Source organism: Carcharhinus amblyrhynchos, chromosome 6, assembly GCF_965287045.1.
Source record: "Carcharhinus amblyrhynchos chromosome 6, sCarAmb.v2.hapA, whole genome shotgun sequence".
NCBI lineage: Eukaryota > Metazoa > Chordata > Chondrichthyes > Carcharhiniformes > Carcharhinidae > Carcharhinus > Carcharhinus amblyrhynchos.
In genome coordinates this window covers 23,829,920-23,856,558 of record NC_137329.1, presented here as the reverse complement: position 1 = coordinate 23,856,558, position 26,639 = coordinate 23,829,920, and the positions used below count along the sequence as shown (strand labels likewise).

The 26,639-nt window shown below is 43.9% G+C and overlaps 1 protein-coding gene across 1 annotated transcript in view; it reads right to left on the bottom strand.

Moving 5' to 3' along the window:
- syt9b (synaptotagmin IXb) overlaps positions 1-26,639 on the bottom strand; it is a 124,903-nt gene that overhangs the window by 78,510 nt on the left and 19,754 nt on the right. Inside the window, exons 2-3 of the mRNA XM_080191562.1 lie at positions 4,312-4,663; positions 1,354-1,897 (exon numbers count right to left, since the gene is read on the bottom strand). Coding sequence (XP_080047688.1) covers positions 1,354-1,897; positions 4,312-4,663 — 896 coding nt within the window. The remainder of the gene's footprint in view (positions 1-1,353; positions 1,898-4,311; positions 4,664-26,639) is intronic.

The following is a 26,639-nucleotide window of genomic DNA, read 5'->3' as shown; positions in this document are numbered from 1 at the left end:
CATCACACTCCACCCCCATCACTCCTCTCACCCTCCATGGAGTCCCATGTATCCTTCACAGCAATTCGCCCAGTAACAACAATGCACAGTCAAGATTCCATGCAGTATCAATGGAAAATATCTTATATTCATTTGGTGATAAAGTAATGCTCTCACCATCTGATAATGACCTTCATTAGACACATTGATCTTGAGAAAAAAATACATTCTGCTATGTGAAAGCAAACTTTGTAATACTTGTAATCCTGTTAAATTGTGTCATCAAATCATTAAACTGCATCAAAGGCTGATTCTGTAATTACAACCTCTTAAAATTGTTATTCATTCTCAACGAATGAAACATCTACTTATGAGCACATAAAGCTCAGTAAAGCATTCATAATGGCCACAGCTGTGCAAACAATAGAGTTAGTCACTAAGATGGAAAGAGCACTTCAATTTCAAAATTGGGTGTCCTTCAATCAATGGACGAGAGCAAGTGGTTAGATTTTGTTTTCAACTGTCGAAAGATGTTTCTCTAATCAGCCAGAGCTGTCTCTCTATTTAAAGCACAGTTCTAAAGATGACAGCACAGGGCTGACAGAACATTTTGTAACATTTTTCACTTTACTGCGGTATTCATTCCATTTGTAATGTGTCTATTAGCTTTAAAAGACAGATGAATGAATCATTGTATTAAAGCACATCTGCATCACAATACAGCACCAATTATTGACTTTTGAAGATGTGGAAATATCTAACACCTACCTTTCAGAATGTCCCTGATGCCTTAACAACCTTTCCATTTTCTGCACAAACTTCCAGACATTGTATACTTTTAATGAGCTTACGAAACCCTGCTTTGGGCAGGATTTAATGGCTTCGTTCGACCTGAGGCTGGAAAATCCCGCCTGAGGTCAATGGATCTTCCCGTTGTCCGCCACTCGCCCACTCCGATTCCTGCGGCAGGCAGGGCGGTAGAATTCCAGAGCACATGTGGGAGGAACTCTGAGTTTTATACTCTATTTAGAATTGGGAACCCACCCTCAGTGGGGGCAGGTACGTATTTTGCACACTAGGCACTCCCAACCTATAAAAAGGCCAGAGGAAAATGGAGTCGAGAATGTGGAGGAAGAATAGGTTTCCTCAGATGACCATTTACTCATAGCACAGGCCTTTGCACAGAGATGAAAATTCAGAGGCACTTGGGGATTAGCGATGGACAGTAAATATTAGTCTTGCTGCTGATGCCCACATCCCCTGAATGAATGAATGAATGAATGTAAAACCCTTGTGATTTTTTTAAAAAAAGCATAACTTGTGTGTTCGGTAGGTGTTTATCACCCGCAAGCCTAGGAGGCAGGACGCACTTACCGAAGTGACATGTTGAATATCCTTCCACAGCATTGTCTCCCGGGGAAATTCAGACAAGTCGAGGAAATTGTCAACGGCCACTTGGCCAATCACGTCGTGGCGGGAAAACCTGTCAAAGTCGTACACGCTGAAGTGAAGCTTCCGATTGGCCAGCTCGTTGTAGGGCACAGAAAAGAGGAAGGCTTCGTCGAAGATGGGGTTGAGGGTTTTGCGGTGGACTTTAGTCTGGTGTTTGGTTTTACGGTCTGGCAGCAAGTATATCTTCACGTACGGGTCAGATGTTCCCGAAAAGTCCTTGGCCGGCAGGTTGACCGCCTTGTGGATTTTGACAATCAGCTGCTCCAAGTCGCAGTCGTACTTCAGCACAAAGTTAAGTTTGCCACAGGTGCGGTTGTTCCTCCTTCCGTCATCAGTGTCCACCGACCTCTGTTTGTACAACTCGGGTTTAATCCGTCCAATGTCCATGGGCTTTTCTTGCCTTTGGTACTGTTGGATGTCAAAGTCCGGGTTGGAAAGATTTAACTGCCTTCTAATAGAATTGTGCCTGCAACAAAAGCCATTATTATTTAGTAAAAGGCTGCAAAACATGTAATGTTCATAGGCATCGAGTCTTAATGGTACAGAAAGAGGCCATTCAGCCCATCAACCTCACAGCTATTTAAGAAAACACTGATTGGCAAATATTTGCTCTTATGACCATGTAATCATTTTTATTTTGCCAATTTCTCCACAAACTCCGAAATTTTGCATGTTTTAAACAGGCTCGTGAAACCCCACCACCAAACAAAAAGAATGTGTTGGTGGAATTCTGAATTTTATGCTCCATTTAGAATTAGGAATCCACTCTTAGTGGGGGCAAGTGTGTCTTTTGCAAATTAGGCATTTCCAACCTATAAAAAGGCCATTATTTCCATTCTAGACAAGGGATCTTTCCTTCATTGAGTCTATTGTTTTAAAGTTTAAAGTTTATTTATTAGTCACAAGTTGGCTGACATTAATTCTGCAATGAAGTTACTGTGAACAATCTCTGAGTCGCCACAGTCCCACACCTGCTCGGGCCAATGCACTTAACCAGCATGTCTTTCAGAATGTGGGAGGCAACTGGCGCACCTGGAGGAAACCCACGCAGACACGGGAAGAGTGTGCAAACTCCACACAGACAGTGACCCAAGCCAAGAATCAAACCCGGGTCCCTGATGCTGTGAAGCAGCTTTGCTAACCATTGTGCCACCATGCTGCCCTACCAAAGTATATTGGGTGGAACCTTACAGCACTGATGAACATTTTGGTCCGTAGTGCCCATGCCAGTTCTTTGAAAGAGCTACGCCACTCCACAAGTCAGTCAAGAGTCAACCACATTGGTGGGGACTAGACTGTCACCCAGGGTGATGGGAGAATGTCACCTTGTAATCTTTTAACATTCTTCAAGGCAGAAAGATTTGGCTCTCAAATGAACTTCTGTTCCAAAGAACAGAACACCTGATGAAACCACACGACCCCCCAGGGTACTTTTGAGATTGGTGATCTCTTTTTGACATTCAATTTCCCCCGGCCAATACAATTGCAACTCTCTTCGTTTCGCCAGTTTCTCCTGACTGCCTTTCCATGTCTCTGCCAACTGCTCTGTGCTCTGAGTTAAAACCTCTTTTTCATGTATTCACGGAATGCGAGCTTTGCTGGTGAAGCCAGCATTTGTTATTCATTCCGAGTTAGCCTTGAGAGGAATCTACTGCATCACTGCCATTGAATAACAGCAACTTGTTTTTATATAGCACCTTCAACATTACCAAACACCCACAAGAACTTCACATCAGTGAACATTAGATAATCATTGAATTCCTACAGTGCAGAAAGAGGCCATTTGGCCCGTTGGGTCTGCACTGAGCTTTTGAAACAGCATCCCATCCAGGCCCTATTCCTATAACCCCACGTTTTACCCCGCTAATCCCCCTAACTGACACATCGTGAGGCACTAAAGGGCAATTTTACATGGCCAATCCACTCAAATTTTGACTCTGAGCCAGATACGGGGATGTTGAGGCAGAGATAAAAGGTAAGTTAACATGGATCTCAAAGAGAGGAGAGGAAGGCAATGGTAGAGAAAAGCAAATCGAGAAAGCTCAGAGATAATCATGAGAGGAATGCAGATACCTTGAAGGTTTGTGGTGCTGGAGGAGGTTAGAGTGAGAGGGAAGGGGCAAGAGCAAGGATGGACTTGAGAAAAATAGTGAGGATTTTAAAATTAAGGCATTGCTTAATGGAGATCCAATAGAGCACTAGTGCGATGGGTGAACAGGACTTTGTGCGAGTTAGGACATAGGCAGAAATTAAGACAAGTTTTTAGATGAAGTTGTTGGCTGGAATTTTACCAGCATGCCCGCCCGATTCCGAGGGCGGGTGAGGCCCAGAGAACGGCATTCTGTGTTGGCCTTGGGCGGGATCGTGGGAACCTCTTTTCAATTAACTTAGAGATTACCTCATTTTTTGCTTTTAACTGCACCCACCCCCACCCCCGGCCTCTAAACCACCCCCTCGACCCCAAATGACCACCTTCACAAAAGGCATCAGGAAGTGACAAATCCTTTCTTGATTGCTTCATTGACGTTGGATTGGACAAGATTCTATTTTCTACCCACCAACATACCCAATATTTTTAAAGCTCAGAAAAAAAGTCAAAGAAACTATTTCAAAAATTCAATGTCTAATTGCTTTCTATAATCTGTACCCCTCTCAAACCCCCCAACCTCTAGAATTCTTGCAAGTGTCCAGAAGGTCAATTAATTCCTGGAAGCTCCAGGAAAATCTTGGAGCAACTGGCAATACCAATTGGAACCCTGGTCTCTGATTAACAAGTTATTGGACCTCTTGTCAGATCTCTGGCTTCAACAATCTGGGAATCCAGCCAGCGGGGCTGCCTTAACTTGTGAGTATCTCCCACGCACCACATAAGCCACTGACCTGGAGGATGATGTGGGTTCCGTGACTTGCCGTTGCATCCGCACGTTATGGGCGCAGTTCTCCTTGTTCTTGGATTGGACATCCACGGGAATGTCGGGGGAAGTGTGGCTGATCTTCATCGCTGACTCTGGGTAGGAGGCAGGTTCGGTCATGTACTCCTCGCTGCACTCGTGCCCATCAGTTTCGTTATCTGTGTAGTGTTGCTGCTCTTGTTGGCTCTCCTTGTTGTTGGACGATTCACTGCGTTCCCGCCACGGGATCCAACACAACTTCCAGGAGACGAACAGTGAGACTCCAAAAAGTGCCAGGCCGCAGGCAGTAACCACCAGCGACAATAGACTAATAGAAATATCTGAGGAAACAAGAAACGCCTCATGATTAGAACCATCTTTTCAATGGAAACTAGCCACATTTTATTCATTAATGGGATGTGCGCATCACTGGTCTGGCTAACATTCATTCCCTAATTGCTCTTGAGAAGGTGACACTGATCAATTTGAACGATTGTAGTTCATGTGATGTAGGTACATCTACAGTGCTGTTAGAAAAGGAGTCCCATGTTTTTGACTCAACAGTCATGAAGGAAAAATGAAATGGTTCAAAATCAGGACTCTGTGTGACTTGGAGGGAAATGTATAGCTGATGGTGTTCCCGTACGTCTGCTGTCTTTGTTCGTATAGATTAAAGTAAAGTTTATTTATTAGTCACAACTTGGCTTACATTCACACTGCAATGAAGTTACTGTGAAAATCTTCTTCGTCCAATATTTTTAGAGCTTGGTTGTAGCAGTGGTGCGTTTGGAAGGTTCTGTCAAAGGACCCTTACTACAGTGCATCTTGCAGATGGTACACACTGCTGCCACTGTGAGACAGTGGTGGGGAGAGTAAACATTTCAGGTAGTGGATCGAGCAGCCTGCTTTGTCCTGGATTGTGTCAAACTTCAAGAATACTTTTGGAGCTACACTGAACAAGGCAAGCAGGGAATATCCTGATTTGTGTCTTGTAGATGGTGTTTGGGGAATGAGGAAGTGAGTTACTCACAACATAATTCCCAGTATACAATACTTTCTCCAATAGCCACTATATTTAGGTGGCAGTCCAATTAATTTTCTGGTTAAAATCTGGGCGTACATTCTGTTAAAGATGCTATTTTAGCTTCTTGTGCCCGTGTCGGCTCCGGGAATGAACTAGCCAATTAATCCCAACTACCCAGCTCTTTCCTCCTTAGTCCTGCAAATGTTTAATTTTCAGTTCTACTGCATGAATTCTCCACTCAGTTGCATTATTGAAAAAACATTATTTCCTCAAATTGGCCAAAATTGTCATAAAAGGCAGTGGAATTTCCAATACAGATTTGTATATAATACACCTTGAGCTTTTTGGACACATTGCATGACCTTAATAAATATTCCTGGCAGAAGTCAAAAGTGGCTGCACCCTCAAAACTGGCCCCACCTGAATGGCTATGATGAGCCGTCGCTGACTCGAGCTGCCTGTGGGGCTTTGAGAAGGCTCTTGAAACAAACCTCGTCATTTTAGATAGAACAGCATCAATTTACACTACCCATAACTTTGAAAATATTAAAATATTTATTAAGTTGCAAAGATACAGTGACTGCTGTACACAAAAGATGGAAAGGTGGTAGGACTGGAGGGTCTCAATGACATTATTGTTACTACAGAAGCGGTGCTCGACAGACTGGAGGGACTGATTGTGGACAAGTCCCCAGGACCGGATGGAATGCATCCGAGGGTTCTGAAAGAAATGGCGGAGGTGATAGTGGATGCCTTGGCGGTTATTTTCCAGGCGTCGCTGGATTCCGGGGAAGTGCCGGAAGATTGGAAAGCGGCTAATGTTACGCCATTGTTGAAGAAGGGTGCCAGGCAAAAGGCAGGGAATTATAGGCCGGTTAGTTTAACGTCTGTTGTAGGTAAAATGTTACAATCCGTCATCAAGGAGGAAATAGCGAGGCATCTTGTGGGGAATTGTTTGATAGAGCAGACATGGCACGGTTTTGTTAAGGGGAAGTCGTGTCTGACAAATTTATTGGAGTTCTATGAGGATGTGTCTAGGGCGGTGGATAGAGTAGAGCTGGTGGATGTGGTCTTTCTTGATTTTCAAGGTACCTCACAAGAGATTATTGCAGAAGGTAAGGGGGCATGGAGTTGGGGGTAGGGTGTTAGCGTGGATAGAGGATTGGTTGTCAAATAGGAGGCAGAGAGTGGGGGTTAATGGGTGCTATTCGGACTGGCGGTTGGTGACTAGTGGAGTGCCCCAGGGGTCGGTGCTGGGGCCTCAGCTATTTACCATTTATATAGATGATCTGGAGGAGGGAACCGAGTGTATGGTGTCGAAATTTGCTGATGACACCAAGATTGGTGGAACGGCAAATTGCGCGGAGGGTGTGGAGAGTCTGCAGAAGGATCTAGATAGACTGGGCGAATAGGCCAGGAAATGGCAAATGGAATTTAATGTTGGCAAGTGCGAGGTGGTCCACTTTGGTAGGAATAATGGTAGGAAGGATTATTACATACGTGGCGAAAAACTGCAGCAGGCGACGGTGCAGAGGGACCTCGGGGTCCTTGTGCATGAGTCGCAAAAACCCAGCCTGCAGGTGCAGCAGGTGGTCAGGAAGGCGAATGGGATGCTGGCCTTCATAGCGAGGGGGATTGAATATAAAAGTAGGGAGGTCTTGCTGCAGCTGTATAGGGCATTGGTGAGGCCGCAGCTGGAGTACTGTGTGCAGTTTTGGTCGCCGTACTTACGCAAGGATATTTTGGCCTTGGAGGGAGTGCAGAGGAGGTTTACTAGCCTGATACCGGAGTTGAGGGGGTTGAACTATGAGGAGAGGCTGAATAAACTAGGCTTGTACTCGTTAGAGTTTAGAAGAATGAGGGGAGATCTCATTGAGACGTATAAGATGATGAATGGGATGGATAGGATAGAGGTGGAGAGACTCTTCCCGCTCAGAAAGGACAGTAGGACTAGAGGGCACAGACTCAAGATAAAGGGGGGGGCGTTTTAGAACAGAGTTGAGGAGGAACTTCTTCACTCAAAGGGTGGTGAATCTCTGGAATTCTCTGCCCGTTGAGGTGGTGGAGGCTGCCTCGCTAAATATTTTTAAGACGGGGGTTGATGGGTTTTTGATAAGCGAGGGGATTAAGGGTTATGGGGAGAGGGCGGGGATGTGGAACTGAGCCACGACAGATCAGCCATGATCTTATTGAATGGCGGGGCAGGCTCGAAGGGCTAGATGGCCTACTCCTGCTCCTATTTCTTATGTTCTTATGTTCTTATATGCGATTCGTTTTTTCAAATTTACTATTGAATCTGTTTCCATCTTCCTTTGAGGCAGCACATTCCAGATCACAACCCTTACATTGTGGAAAAAGTATTCTCACCACTCTCTCTGGGTTGATTTAACAATTTTTTAAAATCTGTCTTTCCCTGGTTACCAATGCTGCTGCCAAGAGTAACAGTTTCTCAATTAAAACACCTAATGATTCCAAACTCTGTTTTAAATCTCAAAACAAATGATGAAGACAGAAGAAAATGATTCTGAGAAATGTCCAGCTTCATAACCCAGTTACTATTGAAGCAGAGCAAACCTGCAGCCTGAGAGTTAGTGCCAGCAATACTTATGATTGGACACTCAGTTCATTTCTCTGACATTCTCCTGCTAGTTAACACAAGGGTTTGGAGTTGGTCAGTAGTACCACAAAAATAGCAAGATTTAATTGTGACTGCTAATATTTATATTTTACAGATTTTTCAACTTGTATTTGTATTTTGTATTTACATTTTACATTATTTACGTTAAATTTACATTTATAATTTTACAGATTTTTTGCAACTTTTACAGATGCACCACAGAATGCATTCTTTTTGGTTGTATCACAGCTTGGTATGGCTCCTGCTCTGCCCATAAGAACATAAGAACATAAGAAATAGGAGCAGGAGTAGGCCATCTTGCCCCTCGAGCCTGCCCTGCCATTCAATAAGATCATGGCTGATTTGTCGTGGCTCAGTTCCACTATCCCGCCTTCTCCCCATAACCCTTAATCCCCTTGCCTATCAAAAACCTATCTACCCGTGTCTTAAATATATTTAGTGAGGCAGCCTCCACCACTTCAACAGGCAGAGAATTCCAGAGATTCACCACCCTTTGAGTGAAGAAGTTCCTCCTCAACTCCGTTCTAAACTGCCCCCTCCCTTATCTTGAGGCTGTGCCCCCTAGTCCTACTGTCCTTCCTGAGTGGGAAGAGCCTCTCCATCTCTTTCCTATCCATCCCATTCATCATCTTATATGTCTCAATGAGATCTCCCCTCATTCTTCTAAACTTTAACGAGTACAAGTCTAGTTTATTCAGCCTCTCCTCATAGTTCAACCCCCTCAACTCTGGTATCAGCCTAGTAAACCTCCTCTGCACTCCCTCCAAGGCCAAAATATCCTTGCGTAAGTGCGGCGACCAAAACTGCACACAGTACTCCAGCTGCGGCCTCACCAGTGCCCTATACAGCTGCAGCAAGACCTCCCTACTTTTATATTCAATCCCCCTCGCTATGAAGGCCTGCATCCCATTTGCCTTCCTGATCACCTGCTGCACCTGCAGGCTGGGTTTTTGTGACTCATGCACAAGGACCCTGAGGTCCCTCTGCACTGTTGGCTGCTGCAGTTTTTCACCATGTAAGTAATAGTCCTTCCTACCATTATTCCTACCAAAGTGGACAACTTCACACTTGCCAACATTAAATTCCATTTGCCAGTTCCTGGCCCATTCGCCCAGCCTATCTAGATCCTTCTGCAGACTTTCCACACCCTCCGCACAATTTGCTGTTCCACCAATCTTGGTGTCATCAGCAAATTTTGACACCATACACTCGGTTCCCTCCTCCAGATCATCTATATAAATGGTAAATAGCTGAGGCCCCAGCACCGATCCCTGGGGCACTCCAATAGTCACCAACCGCCAATCCGAATAGCACCCATTAACCTCCACTCTCTGCCTCCTATTTGATCCCCTATCCACGCTAACACCCTACCCCCTGCCCAAGACCACAGGAAACTATAAAAGGTCATGAACGTAGCCCAATCCATCATGCAAACCAGCCTCCCTTCCATTGATTCTGTCTACACTTCCCACTGCCTCAGCAAAGCAGCCAACATAATTAAGGACCCCACGCACCGCGGACGTTCTCTCTTCTACCTTCTTCCATCGGGAAAAAAATACAAAAGTCTGAGGTCACATACCAACCGACTCAAGAACAGCTTCTTTCCTGTGCCTGTCAGGCATTTGAATGGACCTATCGTGCACTAAGTTGATCTTTCTCTGCACCCTAGCTATGACTGTTACACTACATTCTGCACTCTCTCATTTCCTTCTCTATGAATGGTATGCTTTGTCTTTGTAGCACACAAGAAACAATACTTTTCACTGTACACTAATACATGTGACAATAATAAATCAAATCAAAAAATATAGTGCCTTTCACGTACTGATTTCGTGATTTTAATCATTCCATCATTGACAGTCTTGCCTTCAGCTGTCTAGGCTGTAAGCACTGGAATTCTCTCCATAAACCTCTCTGTGTCATTATCTTCCTTTCCTTGAGGAGACTCCTTAAAACATTGCTCCCTGAATAGCCTTTGGCCTTCCATCCTAATGTGTTCGTACATGGCTTGGTGTCAAATTGTGCTTCATACCATATTTGCAAAATGACTTTGGAGTGCTATGTTACATTAAAAGGCATTGTATGAATGCAAGTTGTTGTTGAATTTCAAAGGAGATCAATTTTCTTTGAATCTCAGACAGTATGGTATACTGTCAATAGGGAAATTTCTGCTGATCAATTTGGCAATGTTTGTTCCTTTTAATTTTATTCAACTTTCAGTTTGCCGTCACACTCTCTGTAGAACTAAACCCCAAATAAAATCTTGTACAAGTGTATCAGGGGAGTCATAAAACCTCCTCTCTCCCACATGTCACTTACCACTTTGGAACCATATCTTAACCTGAGAACATAACCTCCAATTGTTGCAATGGGGGAAGAATGAAATTTGTCAACTTGCCCCAAGTTCTCCAGCTTTCTTTCCCAAGTGTTGCCATTGTTCCCTTGGTTCACAATGCCGCTCTTGCTAACTCTTCTCTGACAATCTGTTGAGTGGTATTGCCCCCAGAGGGTGCCAATAAAAGATTTTCCAATTTCCCCATTACAGGTTACTTTAAATTAGACAATAAAAGTCAACTGGGAACACAGAGATTGCTTCACAGAAAGTCCAGCTGAGTATTGGGTTAGGGGATTAAAAGAGCAATTGAACAAGCAATGCACTGAAATACAGGGTGTAGTGAAGTTTCCAGTTAGGAGTGAAGAGTCTGAGGCTGGAATTGTGTCGTAGCAGATCCACACCAATACTGGTGTGAGAAGACCTTGCATCCCCTGGCTTCTAACTTCACTATGTGCTTGAATGTTAGAAACACACACACAAGAATGCTCACATTATGATGCCCACAAATTATTCTATCACTTTTCTATGATGAAGATTAAATACTCACTCATCTTGTTTCTTCTTCCAAAGTGCATAATATTGCACTTATCAGTGTTAAATATCATCTACCACTGCTCAGCCTATCTGACCAACCCATCGATATCTTCCTGTGACCTACGACAATCTTCTTTGTGATTGATAGTGTTATAATTGACCATTAAAGAATTATAGCTGGGCAGTTAAGATGCTCTCAAGGTAATTGGGAAGAATCAGTATGGTTTTATAAAAGGGAAACCATATTTAATCAATTTGCTAATGTTCTTTGAAGGTGTAACATGTCCAAAGGATAGAGGGGAGCAGTAGGCACACTATACTTGGATTTCCTGAAAGCATGTGATAAGGTGCCACATCGAACATAGAACATAGAACACAACAGCACAAACAGGCCCTTCAGCCCACAAGTTGCGCCGATCATATCCCTGCCTACCAGGCCTATCTATAACTCTCAATCCCATTAAATCCCATGTACTCATCCAGAAGTCTCCTAAAAGACCCCAACGAGTTCGTCTCCACCACCATCGATGGCAGCCGATTCCACTCACTCACCACTCTCTGAGTGAAAAACTTACCCCTGACATCTCCTCTGTACCTACTCCCCAGCACCGTAAACCTGCGTCCTCTCTTGGCGACCACTTCAGCCCTGGGAAATAGCCTCCGAGAATCCACCCTATCTATACCTCTCAACATCTTATAAAACTCTATCAGGTCGCCTCTCATCCTTCGTCTCTCCAGGGAGAAAAGACCTAGCTCCCTCAACCTATCCTCATTAGGCATGCCACCCAATCCAGGCAACATCCTCGTAAATCTCCTCTGCACCCACATTAAAGTTTATTGCAAAAAAATTAAAGCTCAAGGTATAGGAGGTAACATATTATCCCAGATTGAAGATCAGCTGGCTGGCTGGCAGAAAACAGAGAGTATGCATAAATCTTTGTCTGATTGGCAGGATGTGATGAGTGGAGTCCTACAGGAGTCTGTGCTGGGACCTCACACTTTTACAATTTATATCAGTGACTTAGATGAGGGGAGCAAATGCATGGTAACAAAATTTGTAGATGAGACAGATAGGTAGGAGAGTGCATGTTCAAGATGACATATGATCTTGAAATGGATGTAGATAGATTGAGAGAATGGGAAAACATTTGACAGGTGGAGTATAATGTGGGAAAATGTGAAGTTGTCCACTATGGTTGGAAGGATAAAAAAGCAGAGTATTTTATACATTTATATGTGACATTTGTACAGCATTAGTCTGGCTGCAGTTGGGAGTCCTACGAAACATTCTGAACACTACACTTTCGGAAGAATGTGAAGGTTTTAGAAAAGAGTTCAGGCAATATTTATGAGAATGGTTCCAGGGATGAGGAATTCCAGTTATATGGATAGATTTGAGAAGCTGGGGTTGTTCTTGGGGCAGAGAAAATGGAGAGGAAATTTGATAGAAATCATGAACGGGCCAGACAAAGCAGATGGGGCAAAGCTATTTCTACTCTCGGTGGTGTTGAGAAACCAGAGGACATTAACTTGGGCAAAAATAATTTCACGCAGTGAATGGTTAGGGTCTTGAATGTACTGAACGAGAGTGTGGAGCGGGGGAGGCAGATTCAATTGTAGCTTTGACAAGGGACTTAGATAGGAAACTGAAGGGGAATATTTGCAAAGTTTGGGGAGAAGGTGGGGAAGTGGTGTCTACAGGGAGTTGATGAGGGCTTGACAGGCCGAATGACCTCCTTCTGTGCTGTTCTATGATTCTACATACATCTCAAAGGTTGCAATGTGTAATTGGCAGTTTAACTGTCACCTTAAATCTACCCCTACAGGACAACAGGAGGGGTCTAAATAAGCTCCATGCTGAAGTGATACATAGGGTAGACTGAAAGTACTATCATAAGAATTCCAGCTTGCGTGTAAGTGATTAGGACAGATTAATTATAGAACTGCACCTTTAGTTAGATGAATTATAATGTAATTAATTACAGAGCTTCTCTCAGTGCTTGTACCAGTAAACTCACTGCACTGACTTCTTACCAGAAAGATTAATTCAATTGATTGAGAAATAAAAACAAACGGGCCCAGATTATAGAATGATGAGACACTCAGAGCTCACCATTATTGTGGAGGAAATCACACAGAAATATCTGCATTTACGTAGCTAACACAGAAATCACTGTTCCATTAGTTACGTTCCTCCACAAGCTTCACTACATTGTCACCTCACTCATAGATTCAGCATTCAAACACATGGAATGGTGTGAAGTTGGGGTATTTACCAACTAAATACATCAATAAACATTGAGTTGGGGTATTCAAGACTAAGTGAGATTTTAAATGGTGTGATATATCTTAATTACAGTGGTTAACACTGCTGTCTCACCACGTCAGGGATACAGGTTTGATTCCCGGCTTGGGTCATTGTCTGTGTGGAGTTTGCACATTCTCCCTGTGTCTGCCTGGGTTTCTTCCAGGTGGTCCAGTTTCCTCCCACTGTCCAAAAGGGTGTGTTGGTTAGGAGCATTGGCCATGATAAATCCTCCCTCAGTGTGCCTAAGCAGAGGCAACTATGGGATTTTCACATTAATATAAGACTACTTGTGACACTAATAAATAAATTTAACTAGACAACTCTAAGAGTATTGGAGACATCTTTCAATGCCATCTTTCTTTGCCTTTCTTTAATCTGCTTTATTGGGTTTTATCCTTAGTTAAATATTCTTGGTTTATACTCTGCACGTCTCACTGAAGATTTTTCGATCTGGTAGGTTAAAGAGGTACACTATTTCTTATCCTGTTTATACATAAGACAGATGTCCTGTGGTTGATGACACGCTGCATTGGATACCCAGCGACAGCATGGTGCCACCCAAATGCCTGAAAAAATTCAGTAAATGTGATGTTTGGTTAGGGTCATTCTTTCACTGCAGAGCGCTAACATTCAAATGTAAATGAGGCCACACAATGTCTCTGCAGCAGTTCAAATCAAACAGCATGAAAGATTTCTCTCCACACTCCAGCGATGTGCAGGTTAGGTGAATTGACCATAATAAATTGCCCCTTAGTGTCAGGAGAACTAGGAGAGAAATATGTGGAGTTACGGGGATAGGACCTGGGTGGAGTTGTTCTCAGTGCAGGCTCAATAGGCTAAATGGCCTCCTTCTCCACTGTAGGTTCTATGATTCTATAAGTGGAATGGTTACTCTGAAAATCCCCTTGTCGCCACACTCCAGTGCCTGTTTGGGTACATTAGGCACATGGCCAATGCCACCTAACCAGCAAGTCTTTTGCGCTGTGGGAAGAAACCGGAGGAGGAGAGGAAACCCATGCAGACATGGGGAGAATGTGCAGTCTCCACACTGACAGTGACCCAAGCCAGGAATTGAACCTGGATCTTTGGCACAGTGAAGCAGCAGTGCTAACCATTGTGCCACCGTGCAAATTTGTAATCCAGCCAATGTGAGTTCAAATCCCACTGTGGTAGCCTGACATCCATTACCTTGTGATTTGATTCCAGCGTTGTTGGAATGTTAATTAGATTGTCGGTACATGGTGAATAATAAAATTTTCCATGGTTAAATACTGATTTTGAATGAGTTTTCAAAAAGGAAAAATATTAGCTTCAGCAGTTAGAGTATAATTTTGTAGCATTTCCATAAAAGTGAACATATTTAAATTGAGGTTGTATCATAACAAATTAAGCCCCACACTTTTCTATTTGAAAGTTAAAGTTAAACATGCGTGAAGAGCTGTGCATTGATGGGGAAAAGTAGCAATAGATCATTATCTCAGATTTGAGTCTCTGTGTTAGAACTGCATATGAACTATTGGAAAAAGAGGCCAATAGAATGTGTTGAGGGCATGTTAAGTTTCATGAATGAATTGCTAGTGTTGCATTCTGCAGTTACAGAGACAAGTCAATGGGATTTTACTCATTAATCATTCAGGTCTGTTCAAAGGGAGAAGCAAGTGCCTGAAGGAGTCATAGAATCCTACAGTGCCATTCGGCATATCAAGTCTTCACCAACCACAATCCCAACTGGGCTCTATTTCCATAACCCCATGCTAGGCCCCCTGACACTAAAGGGCAATTTAGCATGGCCAATCCACCTAACCCGCACATCTTTGGACTATGGGGGGGAAACTGAAGCACCTAGAGGAAACCCTTGCAGACAGAGGGAGAACGTACAAACTCCACACAGACAGTGACCCAGGCTGGGAATTGAATCTGGATCCCTGGCACTGTGAGGCAGCAGTGCTAACCACTGCGCCACTGTGTTGGGAGCAGTAAGAGTTTGGCCCATAACTTTGGCCTATAATTTCCGAGATCCAGGACAGTGTTACTATGGTGGGGGGGGGCGGGGTTCCCCAAAGATGAGCTGGGAACCTCCTCTGGATGATCCCATGTAGGGATGGCACAGCAATTGCCCAGAACTTTCAAACTGCCACTGAGCAATTGCCCTGCAATGGGAAGTTTGTATTTCAAGTTGCAAACTTTGAATGGTTCTGACTGTCTGGCAGCAGTATTAGTTACCCAGAAAATGTTAGAAGAATTAAAACCACTTTTAACTCCTGGGTAACTATAGTACTGACTTGCTGCACCCCCCCTCCCCCCCACCAACTACCCCCTTCACCTCCCATCCAGTTACTCTCCTGACTCCCCCTCCCATATATTCCCCACTAACTGCCCTCTCCATCCTTCGACTACATCCCCAACTGCACTCACCAAAACCACCTGACTGCACTTCCATTTCCCTGGCTGCAACTCTGATAATTGTTCCCATCCCCGACTGTCCCCCACTGACTACTGCCCTACTGACGTAATATAGCCCACGAAGCACTCCCTCCGCTGAGCTCCCCATACAAACCACCCGACCACTGTAATACACCTATCATCCCCTTCACCCCATCAAAGTGACTGAAACTTTTAAACTTACTTGCTCAATGGCAGCTAATGCCATTAGAAAATGGGCTTGTCTTCCTTGCCTGCAAATCTGTTGTCCACAAGACCAGGAGATCTTTCTCAACTGGTCTGAGGCGGAAGATCAGGTGAGAAATGTGTGGCTTTAATTTCAGGTAAGTAACTAGAAGCGGAGCGGCAATCTGATTGCCACACCAAGGAACCACTAACCTAATTGCCACACCAAGGAAGTTATGGCCCAAGTAACCTAAATTGTATTGTTCCTTCTAGACTTGACATCCTCCGCAAAGTTGAGCACAACCAAACAGTTAATCAGTTTTTGATTTAGAAACTGCCATCCTTGTTTTCAAAACTGTCTTTAAGCCCCATCCCTCCTTATTTCTGTAATCTCCTCCAACCCCACATCCAAGACCTCAGTGCTCCTCCAATTCTGGCCTCTTGAGTATCTGTGGTTTTAATAATTTCATCACCATTGGCTGTATCTGAAACTGCTGAGGCCCAAAGCTCTGGAATTTCCTCCCTAAGCCACTCTGCCTCACCATCTCTGTCCCTACTACTTGAAACCTGCCTCTTTGACCAAATGTTCAACTATCTCCTCGTGTGGTTCAATGTCAGAATTTGTTTGATGATGCCCCTGTGCTGCCCTTTGGAATGTCTTATTGTGTAACGGTGCTATATAAATGGAAGATTGTTGTAATTGTTGTTCACAATTTCAGGGTGTCCCAGGATTGGCACAGTGGTGTTGTCACTGGATCAGTAATCCAGAGTCCCAGGGTAATGTTTTGGGAACCAGGGTTCCAATCCCACCATGGCAGATGGTGAAATTCGAATTCAATAAAAATCTGGAATTAAAAGTCAAATGATGATTATGAAACAATTGGTTGATTGTCTTAAACCCATCTGATTCACTGATTAAAGTTTACTTGTGTCACAAGTAAGCTTACATTAACACTGCAATGAAATCACTGTGAAAATCCCATCACACTCCAGCGCCTGTTTAAGTAATTGAGAGAGAATTTAGCATAGCCAATGCACCTAACCAGCTCGTCTTTCAGACTGTGGGAGGAAACTGGAGCAAATGCATGCAGACCCGAGAAGAACGTGCAAACTTCATACAGCCGGGAATTGAACCTGGGTCCTTGGCACTGTGAGGCAGCAATGTTAACTACTGTGCCACCGTGCAGCCCGTGTCCTTAAGTGAAGAAAATCGGTCATCTTTACCTGGTCTGGGCTACATGTGGCCCCAGACCCACAGCAATGTGGTTGACACTTAACTGCCCTCAGGGATGGGCAATAAATGCTGGACCAGCCAGTAATGCCCACACCCCATGAGCAAATAGACAACAAGTACTTTTGAAGTGTAGTCACTGTTGTAATGCAGGAAACGCAACAGCCAGTTTGCACACAGCCAGCTCCCACAAACATCATTGTGATGTTGACCAGATCATCTGATTTGTTTGGTCTTTGTTGAGGGTATCACTCCTCTGATCTTCCTTGAAATAGTGCTATGCCATTTTTCCTATCTACCTGAGAGAGGAGAGATAATGCCTCATCTGAAATACAACATCCCTGCCAGGTACAGCACTCCCTTAGTACTCCATGGCCAGGGTCAGCATGCATTGTGTGCTCAACTCCTCAGAGTGGGACTTCAATCCAAAACCTTCCATAAATTTGCGACATCAATAATCTAGTGCTATCTTTGCAATCAGTAACCCCTGGAAGTGACAAGCTGTTTCATCCTTCAAGTCTCCAATGTCACCTCCAACTTGGGCAATGGTATCTGGGCATTAATTTGCTTCCAAAATATAACGTCCTTGCATTTCTTGAATTGGGCATTCAAAAGCGATTCATTCATTTCCTTCAGTGTGTTGATATTGTGCCTGGATTTGTCTGCAGTCGTCATTATTCCTCTGTTTTGCTGTGCGGAAGGCAATGATGAGGTACAGGGAGGTGCTGATGCACATGAAAGCCGAGTCAGACAACATACTATCAGACTTGGGGTGGGGAAGGAGAGGGTACTAAGTGTGTGTACCTGTGTGTGCGTGTGGAGGAATAGACAGGGAAAGAGGACAGTAGCGCGACAGCAAATTACATAGATAGGGAGGGGTGAGGTCATCAAGGGAACTGATGCACAATGGCGACTCATTTTAAGTTTGACAGATTGAGTAAGCAATGCAGGTCAACAGTAAAGTGGTGCTGGTGGAGTCAGACTTGGTGAAGCGCTGTGGGATATTCTATTATGTTAAAGGTACTACATAAATGCAAGTTGTTCTTGTAGGTGGGGTTACAAAATGGGAGGCAGTATTTTGGACTCCCCTCGCACAAGTTTGGCTATAGTTCTCTTCAAGGGCAATTGAGGGTGGGCAACAAATTCTGGCTTTGCCAGGAACATTCACATCCTATACCATTACCAAATTTATCATAGATATAGAGGCAATCCTGAAGGCATCATAAAGGCTCCTGGATTACAGGCTAGAAAGGAAACAAGACAACAGCAATATAATCAGCTACCCAAGTATATTGATGTAACCAGATCTGAGGATACTAGCTGCCCACCATTTGCAGTTTAGTGGCAACTGGTGCCAGAAATGTTTAAGCCACGTGAGGTTTCCAGGTACCTGACCTCAACCCGACTTCTCTGCACACTGCTGCAATGAAGTGAAACTGCAGATCTACAATGGATAGAACTGAGGAAAAGCAGCCACTGCAGGCAGGGGCACAGGTGCATGAAGGAATCATTGCCCAGTCAACTCTGTGATTGCTATAGAACAAGGCATCCTGGTCCAAGCACTGAGCTGCTGCATAAATTGGCAAATAGCACAGGAGGCAGGTACTGCCAAGCAGGGTTTATCTAATGACATGGAACACTGCAACATCAGAACAAACAGTCATTTGGACATAGTGTCTATCACTAACCTGCTGATTGCTGGCTCTCTCTCTCTCTATGTATATACATATATATCTATATATTTGCTGCTATATATTTTGTACAGTGTTTGGACAATCAACTGTAATCTTTCTGCATTGAGAATGAATGTATGCAAAGGTGCAGCAAAGGCACAGTAAATTCAATTTATTTTGTCACAGACAGTGGGTGGGATTTTCCAGCCATGCTCACATGGAATTTAATCCAGATAAATGCGAAGTGATGCATTTCAGTAGATCTAATGTAGGGAGGAGCTATACAATAAATGGCAGAACCATCAGGAGAATAGACACACAGAGGGACCTGAGTGTGCAAGTCCACAGATCGTTAAAGGTGGCAGTACAAGTGGACAGGATGATAAAGAAGGCATATGGCATGCATGCCTTTATTGGACGGGGCGTAGAGTATAAAAGTCGGCATATGATGTTGCAGCTATATAGAACGTTGGTTAGGCCACATTTGGAATACTGCATCCAGTTCTGGTCGCCACACTACCAGAAGGACATGAAGGCTTTGGACAGAGTACAGAAAAGGTTTACCAGGATGTTGTCTGGTATGGAGTGTCTTAGCTATGAGGAAAGATTGGGTAAATTGGGGTTGTTCTCCCTGTAAAGAAGGAGGATGAGGAGCGACCTAATAGAGGTGTATAAAATTATGAAGGGCATAGATAGGTTGAATAGTGGGAAGCTTTTTCCCAGGTCGGAAGTGACGTACACAAGGGGTCACAAGTTCAAGGTGAGGGGGGCAAAGTTCAACACAGATATCAGGGGAATGTATTTTACACAGAGGATGGTGGGGGCCTGGAATGCATTGCCAAGCAAGGTGGTTGAGGGGGACACACTGGGATGGTTTAAGACCTATCTACATAGCCACATGAACAGACTGGGAATAGAGGAATATAAACAAATGGTCTAGTTGGGCTCATGAGCGGCGCAGGCTTGGAGGGCCGAAGGGCCTGTTCCTGTGCTGTATTGTTCTTTGTTCAAACAGAAAACCTTGCCCAAAGTCAATGTACCTTTGAATTGTGTGCACCCCTCCCCCCACCCACTACAATTCCCGTGGTGGGTGGGATGGGAAAACTCCCCCCAGAATGTATCTGCTATCTTATAGCCCATAGTTGGTATGTTTTTATGTGGAAAGAGATGTCTCTTTTCTTACCCTTGGAGTGTGTATTCCGATTAAATAATTTAGCAGCAAGCTTTTGTGAGTTTAAAACAAAGTTATTTATTCTCACACACCTCAAATGAATGCTTCTTTGAACACTTGTTCTCTCAAGCACGCACATAAAATGTATGCTATGCCTATTTGTATCCAATCTTTGTGTATAAACAAAGATTGGATACAAAAAAATAGCAAACATTTACAGATTAGTTAATTCTGTTTCTGATTTATGTTTTCCAGTTTCCTATGTGGCAGACCTATGGTTTCTTGAATGAATTCAATGATTTAAAGTTGAAGTAAGGATCTTGTGAAGTGAAGGTTTCACAGCAGGATGTGAGATTTCTTAAGAGTCGAATATCTAGATGGTTTCCTCTCAGAATAACTTTGAAACTGGAAGACAAAGTACTTTGGCTGCTTGATGACTCGCAGCTAGAGGCTGATTCTCAGACTGGTTGACAACTGATGGTTCTGATAGATCTATTGGGCCCTGGGGTATTAAGCTGAAACCAGCTTTGATTTCATGACTGCTTGATTACCACTTCTGAGGCCCGTTCCATCTAATTTGGATAGGGAAAGCCACCATGATACAATGGCAAGTCGATAGTGGCCATTGAGATTTTCCCTTTTGCCCAGTGTGAAACATGAGGACAGGCGGTGAAACACCATAGTTTTCAGGAACTGGTCCATCCTTAAATACAGAGATATGTGGATTCCACAAATGTTCATAATTAATTAGGTCTTCACCAGAGACTTGTCTGTAGTGCAAATGCAAAAAATCACACGACTGGTGGCAGTCATCTTAACAACTTGTTGTATCCCATTTTTAGCAGCATTGACTGAAAATTCATAAAATGACGTGCCTTTTCTGGACATGACAACTAATACTATAGAGTATTCTGCTGCTTCTTAATACTTCTCAGTGACTTTTTTTGATGCAGGATTTCATTCGGTAAACCTCTTAGTTAAAAAAGAGAAACATTATAACAGAGCAAAGTGCAGAACTTCTTCATTAACAATAACTTGCACCACTATTGTGCCGTTAACATAGTAAAATATCGTAGCCAAAAGGGAAAATGCTGGAAAATCAAAGAGCTGACGTTTCAACTCCAGATGGCCCTTTTTTGGTTTCAGATTCCAGCATCTGCAGTCATTTGCTTTTGTAAGATATCATAAGGTGCTTCGCAAGAGTGCTAACAGGAAAATTATGACACTGAGCCACAGTAGGAGATATTAGGGAAGATGATCCAAATGTTTTTAGGAGTGTCTTAAAGGAGGAAAGAGAGGTAGAAAGCAGGGAAGTAGAGCAATTGAAGTTGGAGATGTGAAAGGGACCAGAATTGAAGGAGCTTAGAGATCTTGGAGGGTTAGAAACAGAGAAGCAGGAGTAGGCCATTCGGTCCTACAAGCCTGCTGTGCCATTCATTTTGATCATGGCTGATCATCAAATCAATATCCTGATCCTGTCTTCATTGAAACAAGGGATTAAAGGGCTGGAGGAGATTATAGAGTTATGAAGGGGTAAGACCATGGAGGAATTTGAAATCAAGATTGAGAATTTTCTCATTGTAGCTTTTAAGGTACTGCTCACAAGCTAGCCCTTCACCAAGCATTTGGTCACCTGCTCTAATGTCTCCTTCCTTGGAAGGATTTGAACACCTGTATGAGAATTTTAAATTTGACGTATTGCCAGATTGGGGGTCAATATGGGTTAACGAGCACAGGGGTCGTGAATGAATGGGACTTGATGAATGTTTGGATAAGCACATAGGCATTTGGATGGACTCATATTCAAGAGGTTGGAGATTTGGAAGCTGCCTGGGGAGCATTGGATTGGTTGAGTCGGGAACACTTGATGTCCGTCATCCAGTGGTTAAGTGGGGAATCTGACAGGCCCACTTCCACTTCGCGCTCTATGGAGTGTTGATTGGCACTAGCTGGGGCATCCATCCTCACTTGGACAACAATCCTGCCTTAAAGGGCAATCTGACTAGAGTTCTCCCATCTCCAGACATAGCGCTGCAGTGACCAAAAGAGGTACTGCAGCACTGTGCCTGAGCCTAAGTCCCAGCACTGCAATTCAGGCAAATACTGGGGTTCGGGGGTTGGGGAGAGGGTAGGGGGATTTGGGAAAGGTGCAATCTCAGTGTAGGGTGGGTAGGCCTGAGGGAGGTGGGTACAGAGGGTCCGAGCTCTCGGGTCTCTGAGAGGAGGGCATCCACTCTGAAGAACCTTTTCAGTTTCCCACCAGGTGGCATTGGGTGCCCGGTGGTCACTTAAGGGCCTAAACTGGAGTATCCAAGGTCCTGCCCAGCCCACTGCAAAAGCAAATCTGGGTTGAGGTGGGCAGGATCCCGGAGGGAATCTCATCCATGCTATTTATGCTACCCCCCCCCCCACCACCCTGCCACCCCACCACTTGTCCTGCCTCAGAATCTGCCAAGGAGTGTAAAATTCTGACCATGGATGAGTTCAAGGTCTACTACCCGAATCAGAAGGGACCCAATGCATTTGGTCAATGTTGTTTTTTTAAAGTCTGTCAGGTGCCTAACTGCATGAGGGCACCAAACCCATGGGGGGGGGGGTGCGCCAACTAATTGTTGTCTTGCTATTTAATACATACCATTAATGTGAGTGTATTTCCTCCAGCCTTCTACAAATCTGGATACAAATTGAGCTGTAGCCACCTTTGAGGATTCATCGTCCCTCTACCACGGTCAGCTTGAACCAATTTCAAGTTGATCCTTACTGCACCTTGGAAGTATTCCAACACTGGAAGTATTGAAGAACAACGATCCCACTGTAGAATGATTCATCACAGGAAGGAGAATTTGGACCATTGTACCTGTGCCAACTCAATGGAAGAACTATCCGATTAATTTTTCCCAATAGTGTTGCTCCTTCAAGTACTTATCCAATTTTTTTTTGAATATTACTATTGAATATGCTTCCATCACTCTTGGAGGGAGTGACTATCAGATCACAAGAATTTGCTGTTTAAAAGAAAAATGGTCTTGTTTATTCATGCATCTTCAATCTGTGTACTTTGGTTACTGATCCTGCTGCCAATAGTAAGAGCTTCTCTTTATGTACTCTCAAAACTACTCATAATTATGAACGCCTCAACCCAATCCCCTCTACCCCACTCTACTCTGAGACTTCTCCAGTCTCTCCATATAACCGAATGGTGAGAGTTTTCAGTTTTCCAGGCCCCAAGACCCTTGTTCAGCCACTTCGGAGTGTCATCCACTCACCCAGGCTGACACAATGGGCAGAATTTTACCGGCACGTCCGCCCGAGGCCAACAGAGAATGCCAAGCCTTGTCTGCCCCCAGAAACAGGGCAGGCATGCTGGTAAAATTCTGGCCAATCCTCATTGAACCAAACTCTCTTGCCTGTTGATATTATTAACATTGCCTTCTAATTTTAATAGCATTTAGGGAGAAAGCAATTCAAACACAGGCCATAATGGAACAAAAGGTTGTACAGAGAAGGTGGGATGAAGCAGGGTGACAGGAAGCTTGTGTGGGATAGAAACACTGGCATAGGCCTGTTGGGCTGAATGACTTGCTTCTACACTATAAACATTTTGGGTGACCGGGAGTTTCCCTAATTGGACCCATTCAAAAGGAAAGCACATAAAAAGGGTGAGATTTTCGGGTGGTACCCACCCCAAAACTGGGAAATCCCACTCGAGGTCACCAACCTTTGTATAGTCGGTTCCCCCACCCGCTGCTATTCCCCTGGCAGGGAGGACAGGAAGATTCCCACCAGACATTGCACCCATTGGCTCAGTGAATGAATGCACTGCCCAGTTTAGGTCCATGCTGGGGAGATGAGGAAATTTTCAACTTTGATCACCTATCTGCACAGCATTTGTTGAGCCCAACTGAGAATTAGCTGTAGGAGCATTACAACTCACCCTAATGTTAGAGGGGGGAAAATGAGAAAGATTCCAGCTGTATGGATGCTCGGGAAGAAGATAAGAGCAGGCTAGGCTGGTAAAATTTCCATTCTTCCAACATGACACTCACAGCTATCAGTGTAACACTACATTCTGCGCCCTTTCCCTTCCTTTTCTATGAATGGTATGCTTTGTCTGTGGAACATGCAAAAAACAATACTTTTCACTACATACATGTGAGCATAAGAAATCAAATCAAAATCAAATCAGAGATGGTAGCGAAACCATGCTGTCACTCCAATGGGACAGTAAAATGCCACTCTTGCCACTTCGAGTATTAGTATTGAGGGTGTGCCATACTATCCAAAGTAGTATTTCTCAGTTGAGATGACAAACTGATATCTCCTGGCCTTCTGCTCTCTCAGGTAGATATAAGTGGTTCCCTGGCATTATTGCAAATTATTTTGGGAGTCTTGTTCCTTACTTGACTCCTGACCAGCTCCTTGAACCTCCATCCCTGATTCCCTCCCACCCTCTCTGACTCATCTGATGAAGGAGCAGCGCGCGATTCCAAATAAACCTGTTGAACTTTAACCTGGTGTTGTGAGATTTCTTACCGTGCTCACCCCAGTCCAACACTGGTGTCTCCACTTCATGGCTCTCTAATTGAGGTCACTGTGGCCACAATAGAACACTGCACTTCAGAGGGTTATCATGATCAAACTATGCAGTGTGCTACACAGATCACACTGCTGTAATTCAGAACCGGAGATGCTAGGAGAAAGTCAAATATTGCAGGGAAGGTTCATAATATCAATTGCTAGCATTACAGTATGAGGAATGTGGAGTACTGCATAATTATGTTCCTTTTCAGTGTTGAAAAGAGAGATCTAAGGTGTATTTCTATAGATATATGCCACAAAGAAAGGTTAAGGCTGGGAAGCAACCTCAAACCATACTAGAAACATAAGAAAACGTACAAACTAGGAAAAAGCAAATTTCTTACTGATAAAATCCATCCTTAAAGTTGATTAATTATTAAGTAGGAGGGGCACTAGATGGAGAAATCTTGGAATCATTTAAGGAAGCTGGAGGGGATGCAGAGGAAATTCATCAGGATGCTGTCTGGGTGGGAACATTTGAGTTATAAAAAGAGCCTATATAGGCTTGGGTTGTTTTTATTGAAGCGGAGAAGACCTGATTGAGGTGTATAAGATTGTGACGGACATGGTCAGAGTGGAGAAGGAGCATCTGGTCTCCTTAGTTGAAGAGTCAGTCACAAGGGGGATATAGGTTAAAGATGAGGGGCAGGAGGTTTAGGGGGAAAGTGAGGAAAATCTTTTTTACCCAGAGGGTGGTGAGGGTCTGGAACGCGCTGCCTGGGAGGGTGGTGGAGACGAATTGCCTCACATCCTTTAAAATGTACCTGGGTGAGCACTTGGCACATAATTACATTCAAAGCTACGGGCTAAGTGCTGGCAGATGGGATTAGGTGGGAGTTCAGGTGTTTCTAATGTATTGGTGAAGGCTAGCTGGGCCGAATGGCCTCTTCTGCACTGTGTGATTCTGGGATGTGCCGAATCATTTCGTCATTAACATCTATCATATGACCTTGTGCTGAAATGCATCACCATTCTGATTAAAACAAGAGCAGCAGTGTTAGTGAGACACTTCGAACAACACTTTCTTTAAACAATTCCTTATTTATCACACTGAATTTCATCACCACAATCTTACTCTTCAGAGATACATCTTCCAAAAAATGTTTAAATAGACATAACCTAAACTGCTGAGAGAATATTAAATATGTAGACGCTTTGCACTAATTTGGCTGAATGGAATAATGCTGTGGGATCCTTTACATCCACATGAAAGGACAGATGGGGCTTTTGTCTCATCCAAAGGACGGCACCTCAGAACGGTCAGGGATTCTGTTTCTCGTCCACATTAGGTTGAATTGCTCCTTAATTTCAATCCATGTAGCATTAATCATTTATGGTGATGCAATATTAAAATGTAAAACCCTTTGAGATATGTTTGATTTTTGCAGTGGCTGAAATGAATATTACATCATGCTATAGAGGAGATTGCAAAACCATGAACGAGCGGAAGGAAGGAAAGACACGACTATAACCTCTGGATGCTGCAAAGTGTTTTACAGACAATTAAGTGTTGTTGAACTGTGGTCACTGTTCTAGGAAAGAAATGCGACCGGCGATTTGTATGCAATCAGCTATTTGATCACGGCTATATGATCTGTTTCAGTTCCGCTGGTCAAGGGATAACCGTTAGCCAAGATGTTAGGGAGAGTTCCCCCTGTTCTTATTCACAATAATGAGCCTGGAATATTTCACATCCACCTGAGATTGCAGATGGGGTGTCAGGTGACACAAAACTAGGTGGACGTGTGAGTTGTGAGGAGGATGCAAAAATGCCTCCAGATGATTTGGAGAGGATAAGCAAGTGGGAAACAATCTGGCAGACGGAATACAATGTGGAGAAATGTGACGTTATCCATTTTAGTGGGGAAAACGGAGATACAGAGGGTGAGATGGGATTTCCCAGCCCTACCTGCGATGGAACCTTTTGGTGACCCCCGCCCCCAGCAGGTTCTCTGGCAGTAGATGGACAAGCCACAAAAAATGCTGTAGTCATCAGTGAATGCGGAAGATCCCGCCAGCAGCCAATGGTGATCTGCCTCTGCCGCCGGAAAACTCACTGCGAGTGGGCTGCAAAATCCCACCCAGGCTATTACTTAAACGGGGAGGCCATGGCCTAGTGGCATTATCACAGGATTATTAATCCAGAAACTTAGCTAATGTTCTGGGGCCCGAGTTCAAATCCCGCCGTGGCAAGTGGTAGAATTTGAATCCATAAAAA